Genomic DNA, 20,208 nt, shown 5'->3' with positions numbered 1-20,208 from the left:
TTGGAAAATTTGGAATCTGAGGGTGCAAAAAAATCAAAATATTGAGAAAATCGCTTTTAAAGTTGTCCAAATGACGTTCTTAGCAATGCATATTACTAATTAAGTTTTGATTATATTTGCGGTACAAAATTTACAAAATATTTTCATGGAACATGATTTTGACTTAATATCCTAATGATTTTTGGCATAAAAGAAAAATGGATAATTTTGACACACACTATGTATTGTTGGCTATTGCTACAAATATACCTGTGGTACCTAAGACTGGTTTTGTGCTCCAGGGTCACATTTAAATAATGTAATATTGTAATGTTAATTTCTGTCTTTCAGGAGTTGAATAAAAAGAAGACCCAGAAGGAAATGGAGCACGCTATGTTAATCAGGCAAGACGAGTCGACCCAAGAACTTGAGCACAGGCAGCTGAAGACCCTACAGAAACTTCGCATGGATCTGATCCGACTGCAGCACCAAACAGAGCTGGAAAACCAGATCGAATACAACAACCGGAGAGAAAGAGAACTGCACCGGAAACATGTGCTCGAACTACGGCAGCAGCCCAAGAACCTCAAGGTACCACCAATTGTGAACGAAAAAAAAAAAAGCTATATATAGTGTGAATTTAACCTACAAAATCTATGTAGGTCTCATTGTTTCTATGACTGTGATTGGAACATTAACTTTGTATTTTAGAAACTGGGTAGATATTATGAACGTTAGCAGGTCAGTCGAAACTGAGAAACGATCTGAGAAAAGTTTTACATTTAACTTAGTGCTGTCAAACGATTAATCGCATCCAAAATAAAAGTTTTTATGTAATTTATGTGTGTGTCTGTGTATATTTATGTATATATAAATACATACACATACAGTATGTATTTTATTTATATAAATATATTTAATATACAAATAACATTTTTCTTAAATATATACTATTATATAATATATAATAAATATACACAGTATATGTATGTATATGTATGTATGTATGTATATATATATATATATATATATATATATATATATATATATATATATATATATATATATATATATATATATATATATATATATATATATATATATATATATATATATATTAAAAAACTTTTATTTTGGATGCGATTAATCATTTGACAGCACTAATTTAAACATTACATTACATAGGGTTCATCTTAAATATTAAAAAGCGGTAAGACTTTACAATTAGGTTTCATTTGTTAGTCAACTAAACTAACTAACTAAACTAACAATGGAAAATACTTCTAAAGCATTTATCAGTCTTAGTTCATGTTAATTTCAACATCTACTAATTCATTATTAAAATCGAAAGTCGTATCTGCTAATATTATTTAATGGACCTGAGCTAAAAAGAACAGTTCTTTTATTTTATTTTTTCTATTGATCTTAGCATTAATATATAATGTAACGAATGTATTGCTTATTGCTAATGTTAGTTAATACATTGGACTGTCCCACTTTTAATGCATGTAGAAAACTCTTTTGAAGTGAACTCGCTTAAAGAGTTTAGTACAATTTTGCCAGAAAAAGTGTTTAAAACTGAGCATTTTTATCATACGTTAATGTAAAAAATCTTGTGTAATTATAACTTGTTTGTTTGTTTGCTGGTTTTTATTGTATTTGTTATACGTGCATTTTCTTTAATAGTTTTTTCCATGTAAATAATGCTGACATGGCATTTAAATAAAATATACTAGTTAATACATTAACATAATGGGACCTTATTGTAAAGTGTTACCAAAAAAGCCACAGTTTGCTTCATTTCACAATCCTTTGAGGCAAAACTCATATTAGATGGTCATTTTTGTCCTGAAAAGGCTGTCAGTTTGTGTTTATTCAACTCTGAGTCTTGTCTCCTGCAGGCGATGGAGCTCCAGATAAAGAAACAGTTCCAGGACACGTGTAAAGTCCAGACGAAACAGTACAAGGCCCTGCGGCACCATCAGCTAGAGGTGACCCCCAAAAGCGAGCACAAGACCGTGCTAAAAGCCCTGAAGGATGAGCAAACGCGCAAACTGGCCATCCTGGCTGAGCAGTACGAGCAGAGCATCAACGAGATGATGGCATCGCAGGCAGTGAGTGAAGAAACCACACTCTTAACCATTATAGAGGCCAATAAGTTCACATTCTAGTAGCTCTGTGAGATCATTGCAAGCAATATACACTTGGAATGTCATTGACAAAGCATTTAATGTCCATAATGTGACATTTGTGAGAGAAAAAGTATAAATAGTGGGTTATAATATAGTGATATTTGTAATGGTGTTTGCTGAAGTACAGCAGTCGGGTTCCGGAAGTAAAAACTCCATTCATTTTCTCCATAAGGAAATTGATTTTAAACAACTGCTTAGAAACCTGTACAGAACTACTGTTCTGTGGTTGTTAATCGATGGTTGATGCTTTTTTTTGAAGCCATCCATTTGCATTATTTCAACTTGTTTTTTTAAGTAATTCTTTGACAGCTGAATTTGTGGTGTAAAACTACATTACCCATAATGCTATATAGAAAATTCCACCAATCAGCGTCGTAGCAAATTGCACCTAAAGAGCTCTTCAAGGAAATCCCTCCCGTGACGTCTCTCGTCTCCAAAATTTCAAAACATAAATATTTAAGTATGGTCTTGCACCGTTTGTCAGATTTTCAAATACTTTTTAGCTTTAAAGTAGTGCTGTCAAAACACTAATCGCATCCAAAATAAAAGTTTTGTTTACATAATATATGTGTGTATTCTGTGTATGTATATATGTGTATATGTACGTAATATAATATAACATAATATTATATACATATATATATATATATATTACATATATATATTAATATTGTAATATATAATAAATTGTGTGTGTGTGTGTGTATATATATATATATATATATATATATATATATATATATATATATATATATATATATATATATATACACACACACACACACACACACACACACACACACACACACACACACACACACACACACACACACACACACACACACACACACACACACACACATATGCATGTATATATTTTAAGAAAAAATTTGTATATTAAATATATTTATATACTATAAAATATAAGAATGTAAAATAAATATATATATATATATATATATATTTGAAAATTTCATTTCAAAACACAGTACACATATATTATGTAAACAAAAACTTTTCTTTGGGATGTGATTAATCGTTTGACAGCACTACTTTAAATGAAAGTTAGTAATGTTATAATTCACCTTGTAGCTGGTTGGCTTGGTTCATAATGCTTTAACAAAGACTTTTTAAAATCCTTATGGAAAAAATGAATGGAAGAAATATTTCTGGAATCAATGGCGCTGAAAAAAGTAGGCGGGCACTAATGCACTCTTAAAGGAAGGGTTTATTTGATTTCTGGATAACTTTAAGATGCAACAGAGTTTATTTACACTATTTTCAAGGGCTTTTACATCTGTAAATTAACTTTTTTTTTAAAAAATTTTTAATTAAAAACAAGCAAGCCCTGCCCAGATTTTAAAAAGTAACTCAAAATTAATGTAACGCATTACTTTCCATAAAAAGTAACTAACGTAATTAGTTACTTTTTTAGGGAGTAACGCAATATTGTAATGCATTACTTTTAAAAGTAACGTTCCCCAACACTGTTTATAACCCATTTTGGAGCAGCTAATGTGAGCATGTGTTTTAATGATAGTTCATACAGATGTAAAGTTAACATAAAGGAAAAACGGAGGCCTCCTGTTTGAAATTCCAGTCTCGGCCCGTTGCCTGTACAAGAAGGCCATTGATGGTTAACCGCAACTGTGCTGTAGTGTGAGCAAACCTTCTGAGGCTCACGTGCGCTCGTGTGTGTTTTTGTGCAGCTCCGTCTGGATGAAGCTCAGGAGGCCGAGTGCCAGGCTCTGAGGCAGCAGCTGCAGCAGGAGATGGAGTTACTCAATGCGTACCAGAGCAAGATCAAGATTCAGACCGAGGCTCAGCACGAGCGCGAGCAGCAGAAACTGGAGCAGAAAGTCTCACTGCGCAGAGCACACCTTGAACAGAAGGTCTTGTCCTGTTATTAACCTCTAATGAACCCAGACTCTAACTTGTGTACACTCTTAAAAATAAAAGTGCTTCACGATGCCACAGAAGAACCTTTTTTGTCTAAATAGTTCCATAAAGAACCTTTAACATCTGAAGAACCTTTGTTTCACAGAAGCTTCTTTGTGGCGAAAGAAGGTTCTAATAATATAGGTTTTTCAATGCATTTCATTGGTCATTTACAGTATATCAATATATATTAATAAAACTTTTATTAAAATCAGGGTTATTGTAGATACCTAAAACTAAAATCATAAAGTTACTTAAAATAAAATACATTTTAAAAAACAGATTCATGTTTAGTTAACTTGATGTGCTAAAATAACTTAATCTAAAACTGAAATAAAATAAATAAAACCTACGTACACTTTTAAAACCAAAAAACGCACAACACTTTACAATAAGGTTCATTAGTAAACATGAACTACGAATGAACGATACTTCTATAGCATTTATTAATCTTAATGTTAATTTCTGCATTTACTAATGCATTATTAAAATCGCAATTTGTGTTTGTTAACATTAGATAATGCACTGTTAACTAACATGAATAAACAATGAACAACTATTTTTATTAACTAATATTAACAAAGCTTAATAAATACTGTAATAAATTAATCGTTCATTGTTCGTTCATGTTAGTTAATACATTAATGTTAACAAATGACACCTTATTGTAAAGTGTTGCCACAAAATTACTAAAACTTTAAGTAAAATTAGCATGGACGCAGAAAATATTTAAAAAAATAAAATTAAAAATATGAACCAAAACTATAATATCTCAATGATACTTATATAACACTTTTTCTTTATTTGTATATATACATACACACAGTATATATTTATTGTATATTTAAACAGTAAATACACGGATGCAATGCTTTTTTTAAGAGAAATTATTATTTTTCTTCAGCAAGGATGTATTAAATGTCTAACATGACAGTATAGTGTTATAAAAGATTTCTATTTTAAAAAGTTATTGTGAACTTTAGCAAAAAATTCCTGAAACATAGTTTACATAAAAATATGAAGCAGCACAACTGTTTTCAGCATCGATGATAATAATCAGAAATGTTTCCCGAGCATCAAATCAGCATATTATTATGATTTCTGAAGATCATGTGACACTGAAGACTGGAGTAATGATGCTGAAAATACAGCTTTGCATCACAGAAATAAATTACATTTTAAAATATATATATATATATAAAATATATATATTCTATGTATAATATAATTAATATTTTTATCATTACCTGTAGCCATGAGAATTTTTTTTTTTTTTTTGCTTCCATACAACAACTCTATTAACAAGTTAATAAAGTAAGCTTTATTTTAGACAGTGTGGCTGGTTTTGTGTTGTTTTCTGTGTGCTCTGCTTGTCCAGTAGAATTAAGAGGACTGGAACCGACTGTTCAAAAATCAGCCAATCCTTAAATATTAACATACATGGCACCAGTCCATCAAAATGTTGATTTCCAAACCAGCTCAAAGGTCTCAGGGACAACACAAGACCAACATAAGCTCAAGCCAAAACAAGAGCTCTAGGACTCCCACAAGCTTTGCTCCATTACTTGGATTATTTTAAGTGGACAAGCTAACATTGAATTTGAGGCGACCTTTGTTTTGTTTTTTTCAATTGTGTATAATGAGTTTGTGTTTGAGCTTCTGTCTTGTGTTTTCAGATCGAGGAGGAGCTGGCTTCTCTTCAGAAAGAGCGCACCGACCGGATCAAACACCTGCTGGACCGTCAGGAGAGAGAAATCGACGCCTTCGATATGGAGAGCCTTCGTATGGGTTTCAATAACTTGGGTGCTTTGGACTACCCTAAAGATGACTACAGATGAGACCAGAACACTCCACCATCCTCCCTCTGTCCTGCTCGTCCACTTCTCTCTTTTCTTTTGTTGTTTTTTTTGGAACCAATCTGCTGTTTTTGCTACTGACAGTCCTGTCAATCCTCTGGGCTGGTGCTTGCACAGGCCTTATACGTTTCTAGACACGTCATGGGATAACATGCTGGATTACGTCCTTTAGTTGTCTCTTTTTATATATGAATATTGTATACGAGACGATTAAATCTGTCACAGTGTTGATGTCAACGTTTTCTCGTGCAATGATAACACTTTCAGTGTAACTAAAATTAGAGATTTCCAGACAAAAGCAATATGAACCGGGGGTTGTATTGCTAATTTTAATCCAGATGCACTTGTGCATGTTTTTTTTTTTTTTTTTGGCAAATTTTTTGACAGGCGATTTAGTCATTTTTTAACTTTTTTTTTTGCAGCCTCTTGAATCTCTATTTGGTATTTATTCTCCCAGAGGAAATGAGAAAATACCTTTTATTAAATATTGAAGAAATTTGATAACGTTTGCATATTAAAACAAATTTGATAGTTGCATCTGTGACTGAGATTCTTGTGCTAATTGAATGATTTTTTTTTTTTTTTTCATATGTACGATACCATAATTCACCTCATCCGAGGTGCACAATGTGAATAATACATACGTCAATCCTAACTTGTGGTACCTGCACAAAGGGCTGAAGGGGAAGGGACATGTATTTTGTGTATAGAAGGCTTTATGGAGAACTTTTACTTATTTTCCTATTACATTTTAACTGAAGTTCAATTTCTTTTTATATATGCATATATATATACATGCACACATCTATATATAATAAATGTTTCACCACACTTTCCCTCCTGCAGTCACTGGTGAAATTGTCTCAAGGCCTCTCATTTCATGATTGGGGTTTCCGTTTGATTCTGGGCATCCTCTCTGGCTGTGTATTTTCTACAAAGTCCAATTAGTGAACAAAAACGCTTTACTGTCGCATGCACTTTACATTTGTTTTTCAGGTTAAGAGGCATGATTCTGTCAGAGCTTTTAATTATATTTGTAAATAAAGTGCTCATCACACAAGCGGCGTCTTTTTGTAGTCTGATTTTATTTGCCAGGGATTTTTTTCCAATATACTGCGTTGAGAATTTTGTGAAATTAAAGGTGCAGCCACAAATACAACAGAAATTCAATTTCAAAGGTGCAAAGTCTTTTTTTTTTTTTTTTTTAACTGAAGGCAGTCTCCAAGCGAGGTGACAAATGAAGGCATAGGTTGAAGTATCTTGATCAGTTCCCTTTCAACTCAACTAGAACTAAATATGAATAATTCATAATTTCTACACAGCTTTTAAAGCAAAGAAAGGTTTAGTTTATTAGTGAAAATGTACCGAATCAAGCTCTAAATTATTTCCTTATTTGCCAGCAAGCTGTTGGTAAAGTTTGGGCACGTAGTCGTCCCACTCCGCCTGGAAGCAAGACCCAGCGATTGGAGCACCAAGGCCGTATTTCTTGCGGAAACTCTGGATCTTGAATTTTCCCCGGTTGTCTCCAGAGCGATTGGTCAGGACTGCTTCGGTGCAGCTGATGCTGGCTGACTGCTCATAAACCAGCCACACGTAACGATGCAGGCCTAAAGAGAATCATACGCAAGTGTTATGGTCATTGCACACTGAGTCCGAATTTTTTGCACGTTAAAAAATAAATACGCGCTCACATTGTGTCAATCACCTTTACACACTGCCTCCGAAACTTTCATCCGTCATAAAACAAAAAAATTCAGATCAGGTTCGATTTTCTGCGTTTTAGCATCCGTAACGAGCATTTTGAAAGGATGACGAAGACGAAAATTTCGGAGTCGGCGTGCAAAGACCTTTACTCACCTTAACACCACCAAGCAATAGATTGTGCCACATTAAAGGCATAGTTCATCCACTACACAGTCACTATTTACTCACATGCATGTTGTTCAGAACCTGCATGACTTTAATTCTTATGCAGAACACAAAAGAAGATATTTTAAAGAACGCTGGCAACCAAACCAGTTCAGTTCCTATTGACTACCATCATATATATATATATATATATATATATTTTTTTTTCATATAATGGAAGTTTAGTTGAAAACATTCAGTAACACTTTATTTTAAAGTGTCCTTGTTGCATGTATTATAATAACAAATTATGCATAATTACATGCAAGTAACCCTAAGCCAAACCCTATAGTAAGTACATGTAGTTAATTAATATTACTCAGTACTTAAAGGTATAATTACACTGTAACAAGGACACCTTGGAATAAGGTGTAGTCAAACATTAACAGATCGTAGGAGACGTCTTGAAGCGCTGCTTGCTGATTATGGTTGGGTTTGAAACAGCTATTATGAAAAAAAGAAGAATCCAAGGCACTTCTTCTGGTCCAAAATGTTAAAAAGCCTTCATTCACATTCTGGCCATCTCTATAAACATTAAAAAAAACACTGATCCATTTCAGGCTGTAGCCGTTATCAGAGTGTGTCAGGTGATTCTTTTGGAAACCATGATATATATATATTTTTTTCCAAGTGTGAACTTTGATAAAGTTCAAAAGAACTTTTGGATTAAAAAAATTGTTTCCTAATGTGTCCTTGCTGAATAACGGCATCAGTTTAATTGGATTCTTCTTTTTTCGTAATAGTTGTAGCCAAACATTCTTTAAAATATCTTCTTTTATGCTCCACAGAAGAAAGAAAATCATTAAATGTGTCGTTTTATGCCAGGCAATCTAAAATCTCACCTGTACCCTTCGGAGGTCCTGCGCCAACATAGTCTGACATGACACATCCACTGGTGATGTCATTTCCTTTCATGTTGACGACGAGGAAGTGATGCCATTCCCTAAGATCAAACACAACAGCTGTAGCAGAAGTAACTTTGCCTTTAACCTGTTCAGACTTGTTCACTCACTAAGGAATCCCTTTGTTTACTATTGCAGTTTGTGTTCATCTTTATTTCAGTTCTGATGTGATGATGAATATGGCTGACTGATCTGAAAATATACCGAAATTTGGGGTCTTTTCGGCTGGGTGCATCTGGATCGGTCATGGCCAATGTGTACAGCTTACTGGGGTCACATCCCTCCCACTCAATGGCTGTGGGCCGATTCTGCACCTGCACAATGAAAGTGAAACAACCTCAGATGCAAAGTTTGAATTTTATTTGATTTTTTATTATTATTTATATATATATATATATATATATATTTTTTATAACCTTTTAGATTTTCTATGCACTTAAATATTCTGTCATTATTATTTTTATGTGGTCTTTCAATTAATATGGGGCTAAAACTGCGTGCATAATAATTAGGCTATACAATGCTTTTTAAAATGCTTCTGGTGATTTATATGTCCCATTTGACACTGATGTAAAAAATGTAGAATATATATTTAGAATGCAATTTATAAAATGAATTAAAATGCAACAATTCGATAAATAACAATAATAATAATTATTATTATTACTATTACTGTTAATAGCAGAACAGTTGACAGCAGCATTTATTCTTATGTACAATATCCCAGCTTAGGTTATGTGCAAAACTGTTCTTGCAAACTATTTCAGAATTACAAATATAATTAAAATACATATTAGCTTGAAATTGCATTGATTTATCGGTTTAGATCACGTGTATTCATTTGGCCTAATTTCTGCATTGCTATGCAGGTCTCTATTCTAATTTAGGCGGAGACCCATTAATTTGTAGCTCACAATTTTTGCACGAGGCAATGTCCACATTACATCACGTGATCGTGGAAATTCTGGACAGATGCAACCTTTGGCTGCATGGGACCCTTGCGTCAATTACATAACTACAGAAAAGATGCATTCATTTCAACTCTCTTTAGTCAATGCAAATGCAAAGATTTCCACTAATTCTGACAAACGTAATTTAAAAAAGCACCATGCTGCATTGCAAATGCATATCTGCAAGTTATAACGGTTACGTGATGCAGAAGCATTGCTAGCTAATTCCTGCACGCGCGTGCACTGGGCTCTGACCTGAGTGGGAGTGAACACTTTCCCCAGAGCGTCAATTTCCAAAGAGCCATATTTGACAATCAGAGGCTCGGCTGGCTGTTCCTCCACCTCTGTAAGCGCTAGAGAACCTGTCCATTCATTAATATCCACAGGCATGATGACTCAATGCTCTTGCGAGATACCAACGCAGCTGAAAAGTGAAGCTTCTGTCTCCCCCTGCAGTTGATTTATTGCGATTGTTCATTGGACTGTGTGGTCACCGGCATAGCCAATCATTTTGCCGCAGCTGACCAAGCTTTTAATTGTGATTGGTCTGCTGGTCTCTCAATATTCTTTGGGCCCGCCTCCTATTCTGAGCGTGATGGAAAGAAAGTTCGACACATTTCCGCGAATCGGTTCTTTCGAACGCTTTAATGAACCTGGTTTATTTTCTATTTAATGAAGAAGGTTATAATTTATAATATAATTTAAAATATTGCACTTAGAAGTAAATATTCATTAACATCATTATTATTAATAATGTTTAAAAAAAAAAAATTCTAATGCGTTTTGATCAAACTGATTCGGTATGATTCGTAAACATTTGATTCAGTGAAAAAGATCCGACTCAAACGAATCAGACGAATCAAGTTCAACGCTTTTCTAAAGAGCTTCTCTTTTTTAAACTCGTATTTGTAGTTGATGAACCTATTAAATCAGCTGTTAAACTGCTAGACTCGAGCCGTAGAAGACACAATGTCATAACGTAAAATTAAAAAATAATGGTAAATATTCACCCAGGCATCTTTTAAGGCACCTATAACGACTGACTGGGGTCTTGCCTGCTGACAGTATGGCTGCCTTCAGCAGAGGAAGGCAGAGGATAAAAGCTTTCTGCTGCTTTAGGACTTTAATGTTTACAAGAAACTTTACAGGTAATGCTTATTGAATAATAAAACATATTGTCGTAAAGTTATTTCACCCAGTTCGTTTCATTAAGATGTCAATATGCGTAATTTACCTTCTGCACTGTGCCTAGTTTGCTTGTGTGTGTGTGTGTGTGTGTGTGTGTGTGTGTGTGTGTGTGTGTGTAGTTGTTTATGCTACATTGTGATTACACACACACTCACTCACATTCATTTGCAATAATGTTTGTTCCATATGAGAAACTAACTAGTAGTTCAAAGACAAGTTATTAAAAGAGCAACACTATTAACAAAGCCAACTCTTAATTTCTCTGTCGTTAAATTATCTAGAAATATAATTCTGATTCCAGCAGGTAAATTTGATTATGATCTGGTGGTGATTGGTGGAGGCTCTGGAGGATTGGCGTGTTCAAAAGAAGGTAGTTGTCATTTTCTTCTTCTTTTACAGTTATTAGGAATGACATTTCAGTGCATCTCCTTAATTTGTCTAATTAAGATGTAATTTGGTGTTTTTAATGCTTGACTTTTTTTTTTTTTTGCTTACAGCTGCCCAATTAGGACAGAGAGTTGCTGTCTTGGACTATGTCGAACCTTCACTCAAAGGTACACACCGACCCGTTTATAGTTGTCTTCATCTATCTTTTTGCTGGTAATTTGTTTATTTCAAAAACAGCTAATCAGCTCATGCTGCCTTTAGGCTCTAAATGGGGTCTCGGTGGCACGTGTGTGAATGTCGGATGCATTCCAAAGAAGCTTATGCATCAGGCGGCGCTGCTTGGCACTGCTGTCAAAGATGCTCGGAAGTATGGCTGGCAAATCCCAGAATCCCTGTCACATGACTGGTGAGTTTCATCGGTCTGTATCAGAGATGCTCGGCATGACTGTACGCTTGTAGCCAGAGCTGCTTTATTGCACTAGCCATAAGTGTAGCTTCATCCTGATCAGAGCATATTATAATATTCATATAATATTGAGTGGTGTGAGATAGGTTTTGTTTCAAATACTGCTTTCACAAGCACTTTGTGGCACAGCACCATCTTGTGGTGAAAACCAGACGTCTGGCCGGTCAAATGCAAAGCGCCGCAGTCTTTGCACTGGAGGGCACTCAAGCTCTGATAAAGATGCTATGGTTTTTACAATTTTTTTTTTTTTTTTCAAATGCTGGCCTTAAATACAATTTTCCATACACTTACTGTATATATATATATATATGCACGCACACAATAATAACTTGTGTTTGTTTGTTTGCTGGTTTTTATTGTATTTGTTATACTTGTATTTTTAATTATTTTTGCCACGAGTAAATAGCCTATATATATATATACTATACACACAAAATAAAACCTGTATATACTCTCTCTCTCTCTCTCTCTATATACATATATACATACATACATACACATGTATTTATTTTCTTACCTTTTAATGCATTTTAATAGTTATAATTTGAAATTTGATGTTTGTTTGAAACTGCATCTTTTTATATTTATTTATTTATTTATTCATTTCCAAAAGACATTAGTATGAAATTAATCAACTTTTTTTTTTTTTTTTTTTTATCATGTGCATGTATGACATCCTATTGTAGTTGAACTGTAGTTTTTGTGGAATATGTTGCAGGTCAACAATGGCTGAGGCTGTCCAGAACCATGTGAAGTCTCTAAACTGGGGTCACAGAGTTCAACTGCAAGACAAGTAAGGTTTACTATTAAAACAACATCGCCATATATATATTAAATGGAATGCACAATGAAAAAACATGATTTCTGAGAATTGTTAAAAACGGAGTCATCTGTTTTTGCAAATGAACTATGATTATTATGCTCAGGCTTGGATTATGATTATATAGAATGAATAATATTAATAAATAATATCATATAAATGTTTTTACAAAGATAATTTAGAACTTTTCATCTGTATGTAACATACTTCTATATAACATATATTAAAAATGTTTTAGTGTTATTAATATTTACTTATACACTGCTGGTCAAGTTTTGAATAGGCCTAATTAAATTTCTGATGTTTTTGAAAGAAGTCTCTTATACTCACCAAGGGTGCATTTATTTGATCAAAAATGCTGAAAAAAACAGTCATGCTGTGAAATATTATGACAATTTAAAAGAACTTTTTTCATTTCAGTATATCCTAAATGTGTATATAAAGACACACATTCAGCATATATTTTGAAAATATTTACGTGTATATATATATATATATATTTAATATAAACGTCACATTTTTCTTAAATATATACATGCATGTGTGTGTATTTATATATACATAATAAATATACACAGTAAACACATTATGTAAACAAAACTTATTTTGGATCGCGATTAATCGTTTGACATCACTAATTATTTATAAATGTTAATTATTTTATGTTTTGAAAGGTTTTATTTGATCAAAAATACAGTAAACATTTTAATATTGCAAAATATTATTAGTTTACAATAAGATTGATCATTTGACAGCACTATAAAATATTGAATAAATATATATATATATATATTAGTTATATATAACTCAACGCCATCTTCAAGAATCGGCTAAAAACACATCTCTTCCATCTTTACTTGACCCTCTAACTCTAGCAATCTCTATTCTAATTCCATTCTTTAAAAAAAAAAAAATTGCCCCTTTTAGACTTGCACTCTATTCATTTACCAACTGCTTGTTTTCTTAAAAAAAAATAAAAAATAAAAAAAATAACACTAGAATATAGTGCTTCTCTATTGTTTTTCTGTTCTATCTTTTTTAAATTTTTTTTATATACAATTAGCAAAAGCAAAAAGGCTTCTAACACTAGCTTGTTCTATTCATTTTCTGTTTTCTATTCTATCTGTTTTCATTTTATTTGTTATATAATTATAATATATATATAATGTACTGCGTTAAGCTAACTGAGACTTGTTATAGCACTTGCATATCATCGCTCTTTTGTTGGTTTTGATTGCTTCCATTGTCCTCATTTGTAAGTCGCTTTGGATAAAAGCATCTGCTAAATGACTAAATGTGTGTGTGTATAATATATATATATATATATATGTGTGTATGTATGGAAGAAATATGCTGATAGTGCTTAAAGACTTTTCCAGTAGATCTCATTAGCTGTCTATCTCTTTCACTATTTCATTAGGTAATTGCAGTTTGAGGCTGTATGAACACAGAGAATGTGCCATCATGATAAATTGTACTAAATTTCAGCCCTTTTACTGTATGGCTGTGAGGCAAACAGGTGTGATGATGTAATCTCCCAGAATGCTCAAAATATACGTCTCCACATTACAGCTGAAGTGTCGGGTTCATCAAAACAGTTTACGATCAAACCTTGTTACAGCTGTTGAGTTTGACTTTGTAGAAATTGTGTAGGTATACATGCAGGGCAATGTGTTGGTATTTAATGTGATTTAATCTGTGATATTATAGTCTCTCTGTCCGATGTAACAGGAAGGTGAAATATTTGAATATGAAGGGCAGTCTAGTGGATGAGCACACTATCAGAGCTGTAAATGCCAAAGGCAAAGAGGTATGATTTTGAGTTTAAAACCACTTAATTATCTGAAACGTGTTTAACCATCAACCTGATGCGCCGTATTTCTGTTTACCCCACATCTTTGTATTCACAGATGACAATGACTGCCAAAAACATTGTGTTCGCTACTGGTGGGCGGCCGAAGTACCCTACACATGTGAGTGTGTGGGTGTTTCTTTCCACTGTGTGACCTTGTTCTGCTGATAGGCGAGAGATCATTTCCTCGTCTGACTTTCCAAATATGATACAATTTATATTATTCTTCCTCAGACTTGAAAGCCTGCGTGCTATTTGTCTTTGCTTCTGTTGGTAAAAGATAAACATGTTCTAAATGATCGAGAGACCAGAAAAGGGTGGAACCAGCATTTTTGTTTTCCTGGGTTTGGGGTAAATAGTTTAAAATTGATACAGTTAAAGAAAGTGATACTTCTTATTAGGGAAGTTAATGTTTTGCATTTTGACATTGCTTTCATAAAAAAAAAAAAAAAATCTATTTTTAATTAAAGTAATGGGAAAAAATGCATATTTTAAATTGAGTGAAGTTATATAGAAATATTGGAGTATAGAATATTTTTTATCATTGTTGGTATTATTAGTTACAACACTAATTGTTATTTTTGAGTTTTATTTTTTTTAAAATAATAATTTAAAGAAAGTGATGTCTCCTTTGGGCAATAAAATTTTTCTGTGTATTCGTGAAAAAATTTATAATTTTGTGGTTATTTTACATTTATATTCAACTAATCAAATATTTTAATTTAACATTGTTTACTCTATATATATATATATATATATATATATATATATATATATATATATATATATATATATATATATATATGTATATATATGTATGTGTATATTAGTTCAAATATATTAAATTGGATAATGTTATAGCATTTTATTTTATTGTTGGTATTATTTACAACAGTAGTTGTTATTTTTTAATTTTATATTAAAGTAACTTTAATATTATCATATCAGTATTTATATACATGGAATTGTACATGTATTAGACACTGTTGATAGTGTTAATGATTTTAAATTGATTTTAATATCAAAAAAATATAAATAATTTGGAAAATAATTTAATTATTTAATTGATTGCAACTTATGCTGAATATTTCATCTGTGGTTTATCCTTCAGGTCCCGGGAGCCATGGAGTTTGGGATCACGAGTGATGATGTCTTCTGGCTCAAGGAGTCTCCAAAAAAAACGTGAGTGACTTTTATATTGTTGATTTTTTTTTTGATTGATTTTTCTTTTATGCCAAAAATCATTATGATATTAAACAAACATGATGTTCCATGAAGATATTTTGTAGATTTCCTACCGTAAATATTAGGGCTGTCAAAAAAAAATTCGGATTTTGAATATTTGTCTAATTTAAAATAAAAATCCACATTCAAATGCAAAAACGTTGCATTAGGTGTGCGTCAGGCAGCTTTATCAGTGGCACATGAGATGTGATGACGATGTAGGTGTCATTGCATTTTTAATGCTTTTTTTTAGCTTATCCCACTGGATGCGGCGCTGCTACGTTGTTCATTCAAAATAATTGTTTCTAATTATTTAAGCAACATAATTAATTATATATGGTTTTTAAACATCATGCACTTTTTTTTCAAAGATAGTCGTGTTATTTTATTGCATTGAAGAAAAGTGCATTAGTAATATGTTGCTCGATGCGCCCTCTTGTGGCCTCAGGAGAGAAACCAAAAGCTTTTTTCCACCCTTACTGAAATCATATAATTCAAATATTGATGATACTTTAGTACAAAATTCGAATTTAGTTTTTCAGCCATTTTGACAGTCCTAGTAAACACATCAAAACTTCATTTTTGATTAGTAATATGCATTACTGCTAATATGCTAAGAACTTCCTTTTGGACAACTTTAAAGGCAATTTTCAATATTTTCACTTTTTGCACCCTCAGATTCCAGATTTACAAATAGTTGCATCTCAGCCAAATATAAACAAACCATACATCAATGCAAAGCTTATCTATTCAGATAAATGATGCATTAATCTCGATTTCAATAAATTGACCCTTATGACTGGTTTTGCGGTCCAGGGACACATATTACATTCTATTTATTTATTTATAGCTTTATTTAGAGATTAACTTCTGCTTAAACTCATACAATATTTTCAGTTCCTTCCCCTCAACTCAAGTCACGCTATAGTTTCTGTCATGGCCGCATCCTCTCAGACAGGTGATGTTGTTTTGCTGTTGAGCTGTCAGCTGTACAGGTGTGATTTCAGACCGCTGCCAGTAACCGAGCTCATCCTGTGGAAGTGGCGAGACCTTGGTGACTGACGGGCATGAGCAAGACCATTGGCACGCATGCCCGAGAGGGCCAAGGAAAGGCTTTTACATTGACTTGTGCAGTCATTTCCACCAAAACAACAGAGCGTCTGTCAGGACTGATGACGCACCGTATGCTTTGGATTCTGAAGACTACCAAATGATGCATTCAGTATAATATCAGCCCTTGGGCTCATTGCATAAATGTCAATGTTGAAAATAACTTGTTTTGGAGGAACCAGGTAACTATTTTGCCTGTGGTTCAGGTGTCCGATAGGCCTCGGGACCCACAGATGCTCATGCAGTAAATAGTCCTCTGTCCTGTTATCTCTCTTTGCTCTGCTCTGCTGAAATGAAAGCAGGCTCAGTCTGGGCAGACGTTAGGGAAGGCACAGCATGAATGATCTTATCAAGGTCAGGGTGATTATAGAAGTGCCGACCAAGGTTGACCGAGTCTACAGTAACCGCAGTTCCCACACACTCCCCAGAACAACTCTCTCTCGCTAGTGAGACTTCGGCTGAAGAGAATGTTATGCTAGGCCTAACAGTAAATGCCTGCGGTTAATTGAGGACATGATCAAATATGAGCTGTGTGTGTGTGTGTGTTTATGAGAGTGAAATAAATTTATGGGAGAGAAAGTTAATTTGATTGGGAAACATGGCAATATGATTATGCAGGGTTTTTTGTTTGTTGGTTTAGTGTGTCGTTATTTAAAACTGGCATATAGCATAGTTTTATGCACGTTTTCATTCATTTGCGTTGGACTATGCATAATTATATTATTATGCTCAGGCTTGGATTATGATTATATAGAATGAATAATATTAATAAATAATATCATATAAATAATGTTTTTACAAAGATAATTTAGAACTTTTCATCTGTATGTAACATACTTCTATATAACATATATTAAAAATGTTTTAGTGTTATTAATATTTAATTATACACTGCTGGTCAAGTTTTGAATAGGCCTAATTAAATTTCTGATGTTTTTGAAAGAAGTCTCTTATACTCACCAAGGGTGCATTTATTTGATCAAAAATGCTGAAAAAAACAGTCATGCTGTGAAATATTATGACAATTTAAAAGAACTTTTTTCATTTCAGTATATCCTAAAATTTAATGGTAAAGCTGATTGCCATCCAATACTTCACACAAGCCATTAATCCTAATGAAGGAATCAGAATGACTTATTTTAAACTAATAATATTTTGCAATATTAAAATGTTTACTGTATTTTTGATCAAATAAAACCTTTCAAAAACATAAAAATAATTAACATTTATAAATAATTAGTGATGTCAAACGATTAATCGCAATCCAAAATAAGTTTTTGTTTACATAATATACGTGTGTACTGTGTATATTTATTATTATATGTGTATATAAAGACACACATTCAGCATATATTTTGAAAATATTTACGTGTATATATATATATATATATATATATATATATATATATATTTTTTTTTTTTTTTTTTAATATATAAACGTCACATTTTCCTTAAATATATACATGCATGTGTGTGTATTTATATATACATAATAAATATACACAGTAAACACATTATGTAAACAAAAACTTATTTTGGATCGCGATTAATCGCTTGACATCACTAATTATTTATAAATGTTAATTATTTTATGTTTTTGAAAGGTTTTATTTGATCAAAATCAAATAATATATATATATATATATATATATATATAAAATACATTTTTATTTTTTTATTAATTATTTTATAGTGCTGTCAAATGATTAATTTACAATAATATATATATTGTAAATGACCATTAGTGTATATATGCCATTAAAATGTTATGTGAATAGGTGCGTGTGGACATGCAAATTGTCTAAACATTTAAAGTTGTTCAACAGAGTTAAATTGATTTAATAATTTGACTAATTTCAGTATACTGTAGAACACAACGGGCAAATGATTCCTCTGAATGACGTTGGTGGTCAACAGATTACATGTGAAGGGAGAAGAAGTGTTGCCTTTACAGAAGCAAATGAATTTGGATACATGAGACCTAAATGCATTTAGTCATTCTGTATTAAAAGGACTGTCTGCTTGTACTAATCCAGACAGAAGGTTTTTAGTCGGTGTCATTCCTGATCATCAGACATGTTGCACTGTGGCAGGTGGAAGCTCAGGGATGTGTTTTGTTGCTGAAACGGCAGAAAAGAGGTCTGGGATTTTGCTCCTAATCCCTCCATAAGCTGCTGCACAAAAGAGCAGTAAGTGCAGATGTGCATTAGCAGTGTTGTGCACTGAATGCGTGTGATGTTGCTCCGGTGTAAGTGAGTGTCACTCAGCAGCACCGTGTAGGGACATCCTCGAGGATTAGGCCTTGTGTTAACAATTAGACTTCGCCGTGACCGTGAATCTCAGGGTGGATTAAAGTTGATGTCTCACATCGTCGACCACACACACACTCACTCTTTCTTTGCTTTGGTGCAATTTTTGATCTCTTTAGATTGTTTAGCATCATTTTACATCATGGTTTACTGATTGTGTTGATGATGTTGTTCATGCTGCTCATCTGCGTTCTCATCCATTGCTGTTTTCTGTGTGTTTCAGGTTGGTTGTTGGTGCCAGTTGTATCCTTCAAAGCGTCACTTACTGTTCAGGGGGAGTGTCTACTTACCCAGATACACTATGATTAATCAATAAGTGCATTTACATGTTCCACCAAATGCTGATAAATCAGCTTAAGGTTTTGTTTTAGTGTTTTTCTTTACCAGGATGCATGTAAATGTTTATATGCAGAGCAAAATGGCATAGAGGGTGAAAATCCTTTTTGGTTTTTGACCTTTACCCAATATAAAAACACTATCACCGTGTCCTAACTACACGCGACGCGACACCGCGACACGCGATAAAAGGCATCTTTTCCATGTTAATCAGAGTTTTTGTCCTAACTAGCCGCGACGGCGACACGCGAAATTTCTAATTTAGAAACGGTTTCTATTTCCGCGACGTCGCGGCTGGAACAACAACATACAAACTATATGACAGTAGATAATCTCAGGTGATTATATGCTTTATTCAAAGTTAAACGTGTCTAATATGAGTTTAAATATCATATTGCGTGACCCTATAGCCATACTGAAAGCAACAACAGATAGTTTACCTCAGATCTTGAAAAATAAATTAAATCAAAGATGACCATTAAAACTGTGAACTCACTGCAAAACCAACAAGTCAGAATCAGAATCAGAATCAGAATTAGCTTTATTCGCCAGGTGTGCGCAAACACACGAGGAATTTGTTGTGGTTTTAAGGTGCTCCTGGTACATACATACATACATACACATCTGACATGAGAACAGAAAAAAAAACATTTAAATAGTAAGACTTATTGTCTTACTATTTAAATGTGTATTCCATAACAAAGATGTTATCAGTCACTCAGTATGTATATTTAATGATGTTAAAAAGCTTTAAAATTTATGAATTAGATTATAAACGTATCCATTTCGTT

General features: G+C 33.0%; 3 protein-coding genes across 4 annotated transcripts in view; 2 read left to right on the top strand and 1 right to left on the bottom strand.

Annotated features, from left to right (window-relative positions):
• Positions 1-6,801, top strand: part of taok3a (TAO kinase 3a) — a 72,525-nt gene extending 65,724 nt beyond the window's left edge. The window contains exons 17-20 of the mRNA XM_058777470.1: positions 331-570; positions 1,881-2,093; positions 3,881-4,063; positions 5,786-6,801. Of these exons, the coding sequence (XP_058633453.1) occupies positions 331-570; positions 1,881-2,093; positions 3,881-4,063; positions 5,786-5,947 (798 nt within the window). The 3' untranslated portion in view covers positions 5,948-6,801. The remainder of the gene's footprint in view (positions 1-330; positions 571-1,880; positions 2,094-3,880; positions 4,064-5,785) is intronic.
• Positions 6,802-7,031: 230 nt separating this feature from the next.
• On the bottom strand, positions 7,032-10,199 carry pebp1 (phosphatidylethanolamine binding protein 1). The gene is made up of 4 exons (XM_058777469.1): positions 9,981-10,199; positions 8,980-9,089; positions 8,716-8,816; positions 7,032-7,572 (listed from the first exon to the last, which is right to left on the bottom strand). Exons 1-4 carry the CDS (start codon positions 10,113-10,115, stop codon positions 7,355-7,357), a joined length of 564 nt encoding a protein of 187 aa, XP_058633452.1. The 5' UTR covers positions 10,116-10,199; the 3' UTR covers positions 7,032-7,354.
• Positions 10,200-10,586: 387 nt separating this feature from the next.
• Positions 10,587-20,208, top strand: part of txnrd2.2 (thioredoxin reductase 2, tandem duplicate 2) — a 30,506-nt gene continuing 20,884 nt past the window's right edge. The window contains exons 1-9 of one of the 2 annotated variants that reach the window (XM_058776317.1): positions 10,587-10,873; positions 11,218-11,283; positions 11,411-11,467; positions 11,562-11,706; positions 12,485-12,559; positions 14,318-14,396; positions 14,497-14,559; positions 15,550-15,620; positions 19,305-19,324. In XM_058776317.1, coding sequence (XP_058632300.1) covers positions 10,792-10,873; positions 11,218-11,283; positions 11,411-11,467; positions 11,562-11,706; positions 12,485-12,559; positions 14,318-14,396; positions 14,497-14,559; positions 15,550-15,620; positions 19,305-19,324 — 658 coding nt within the window. In that variant the 5' untranslated portion in view covers positions 10,587-10,791. Of the gene's footprint in view, positions 10,874-11,214; positions 11,284-11,410; positions 11,468-11,561; positions 11,707-12,484; positions 12,560-14,317; positions 14,397-14,496; positions 14,560-15,549; positions 15,621-19,304; positions 19,325-20,208 lie in introns of both variants that reach the window. The other variant, XM_058776315.1, reaches the window with a different exon arrangement.

This window comes from Onychostoma macrolepis, chromosome 05 (genome assembly GCF_012432095.1).
Source record: "Onychostoma macrolepis isolate SWU-2019 chromosome 05, ASM1243209v1, whole genome shotgun sequence".
Lineage (NCBI taxonomy): Eukaryota > Metazoa > Chordata > Actinopteri > Cypriniformes > Cyprinidae > Onychostoma > Onychostoma macrolepis.
The sequence above is the reverse complement of the archived record's forward strand: the minus strand, read 5'-3'. Positions and strand labels throughout refer to the sequence as shown.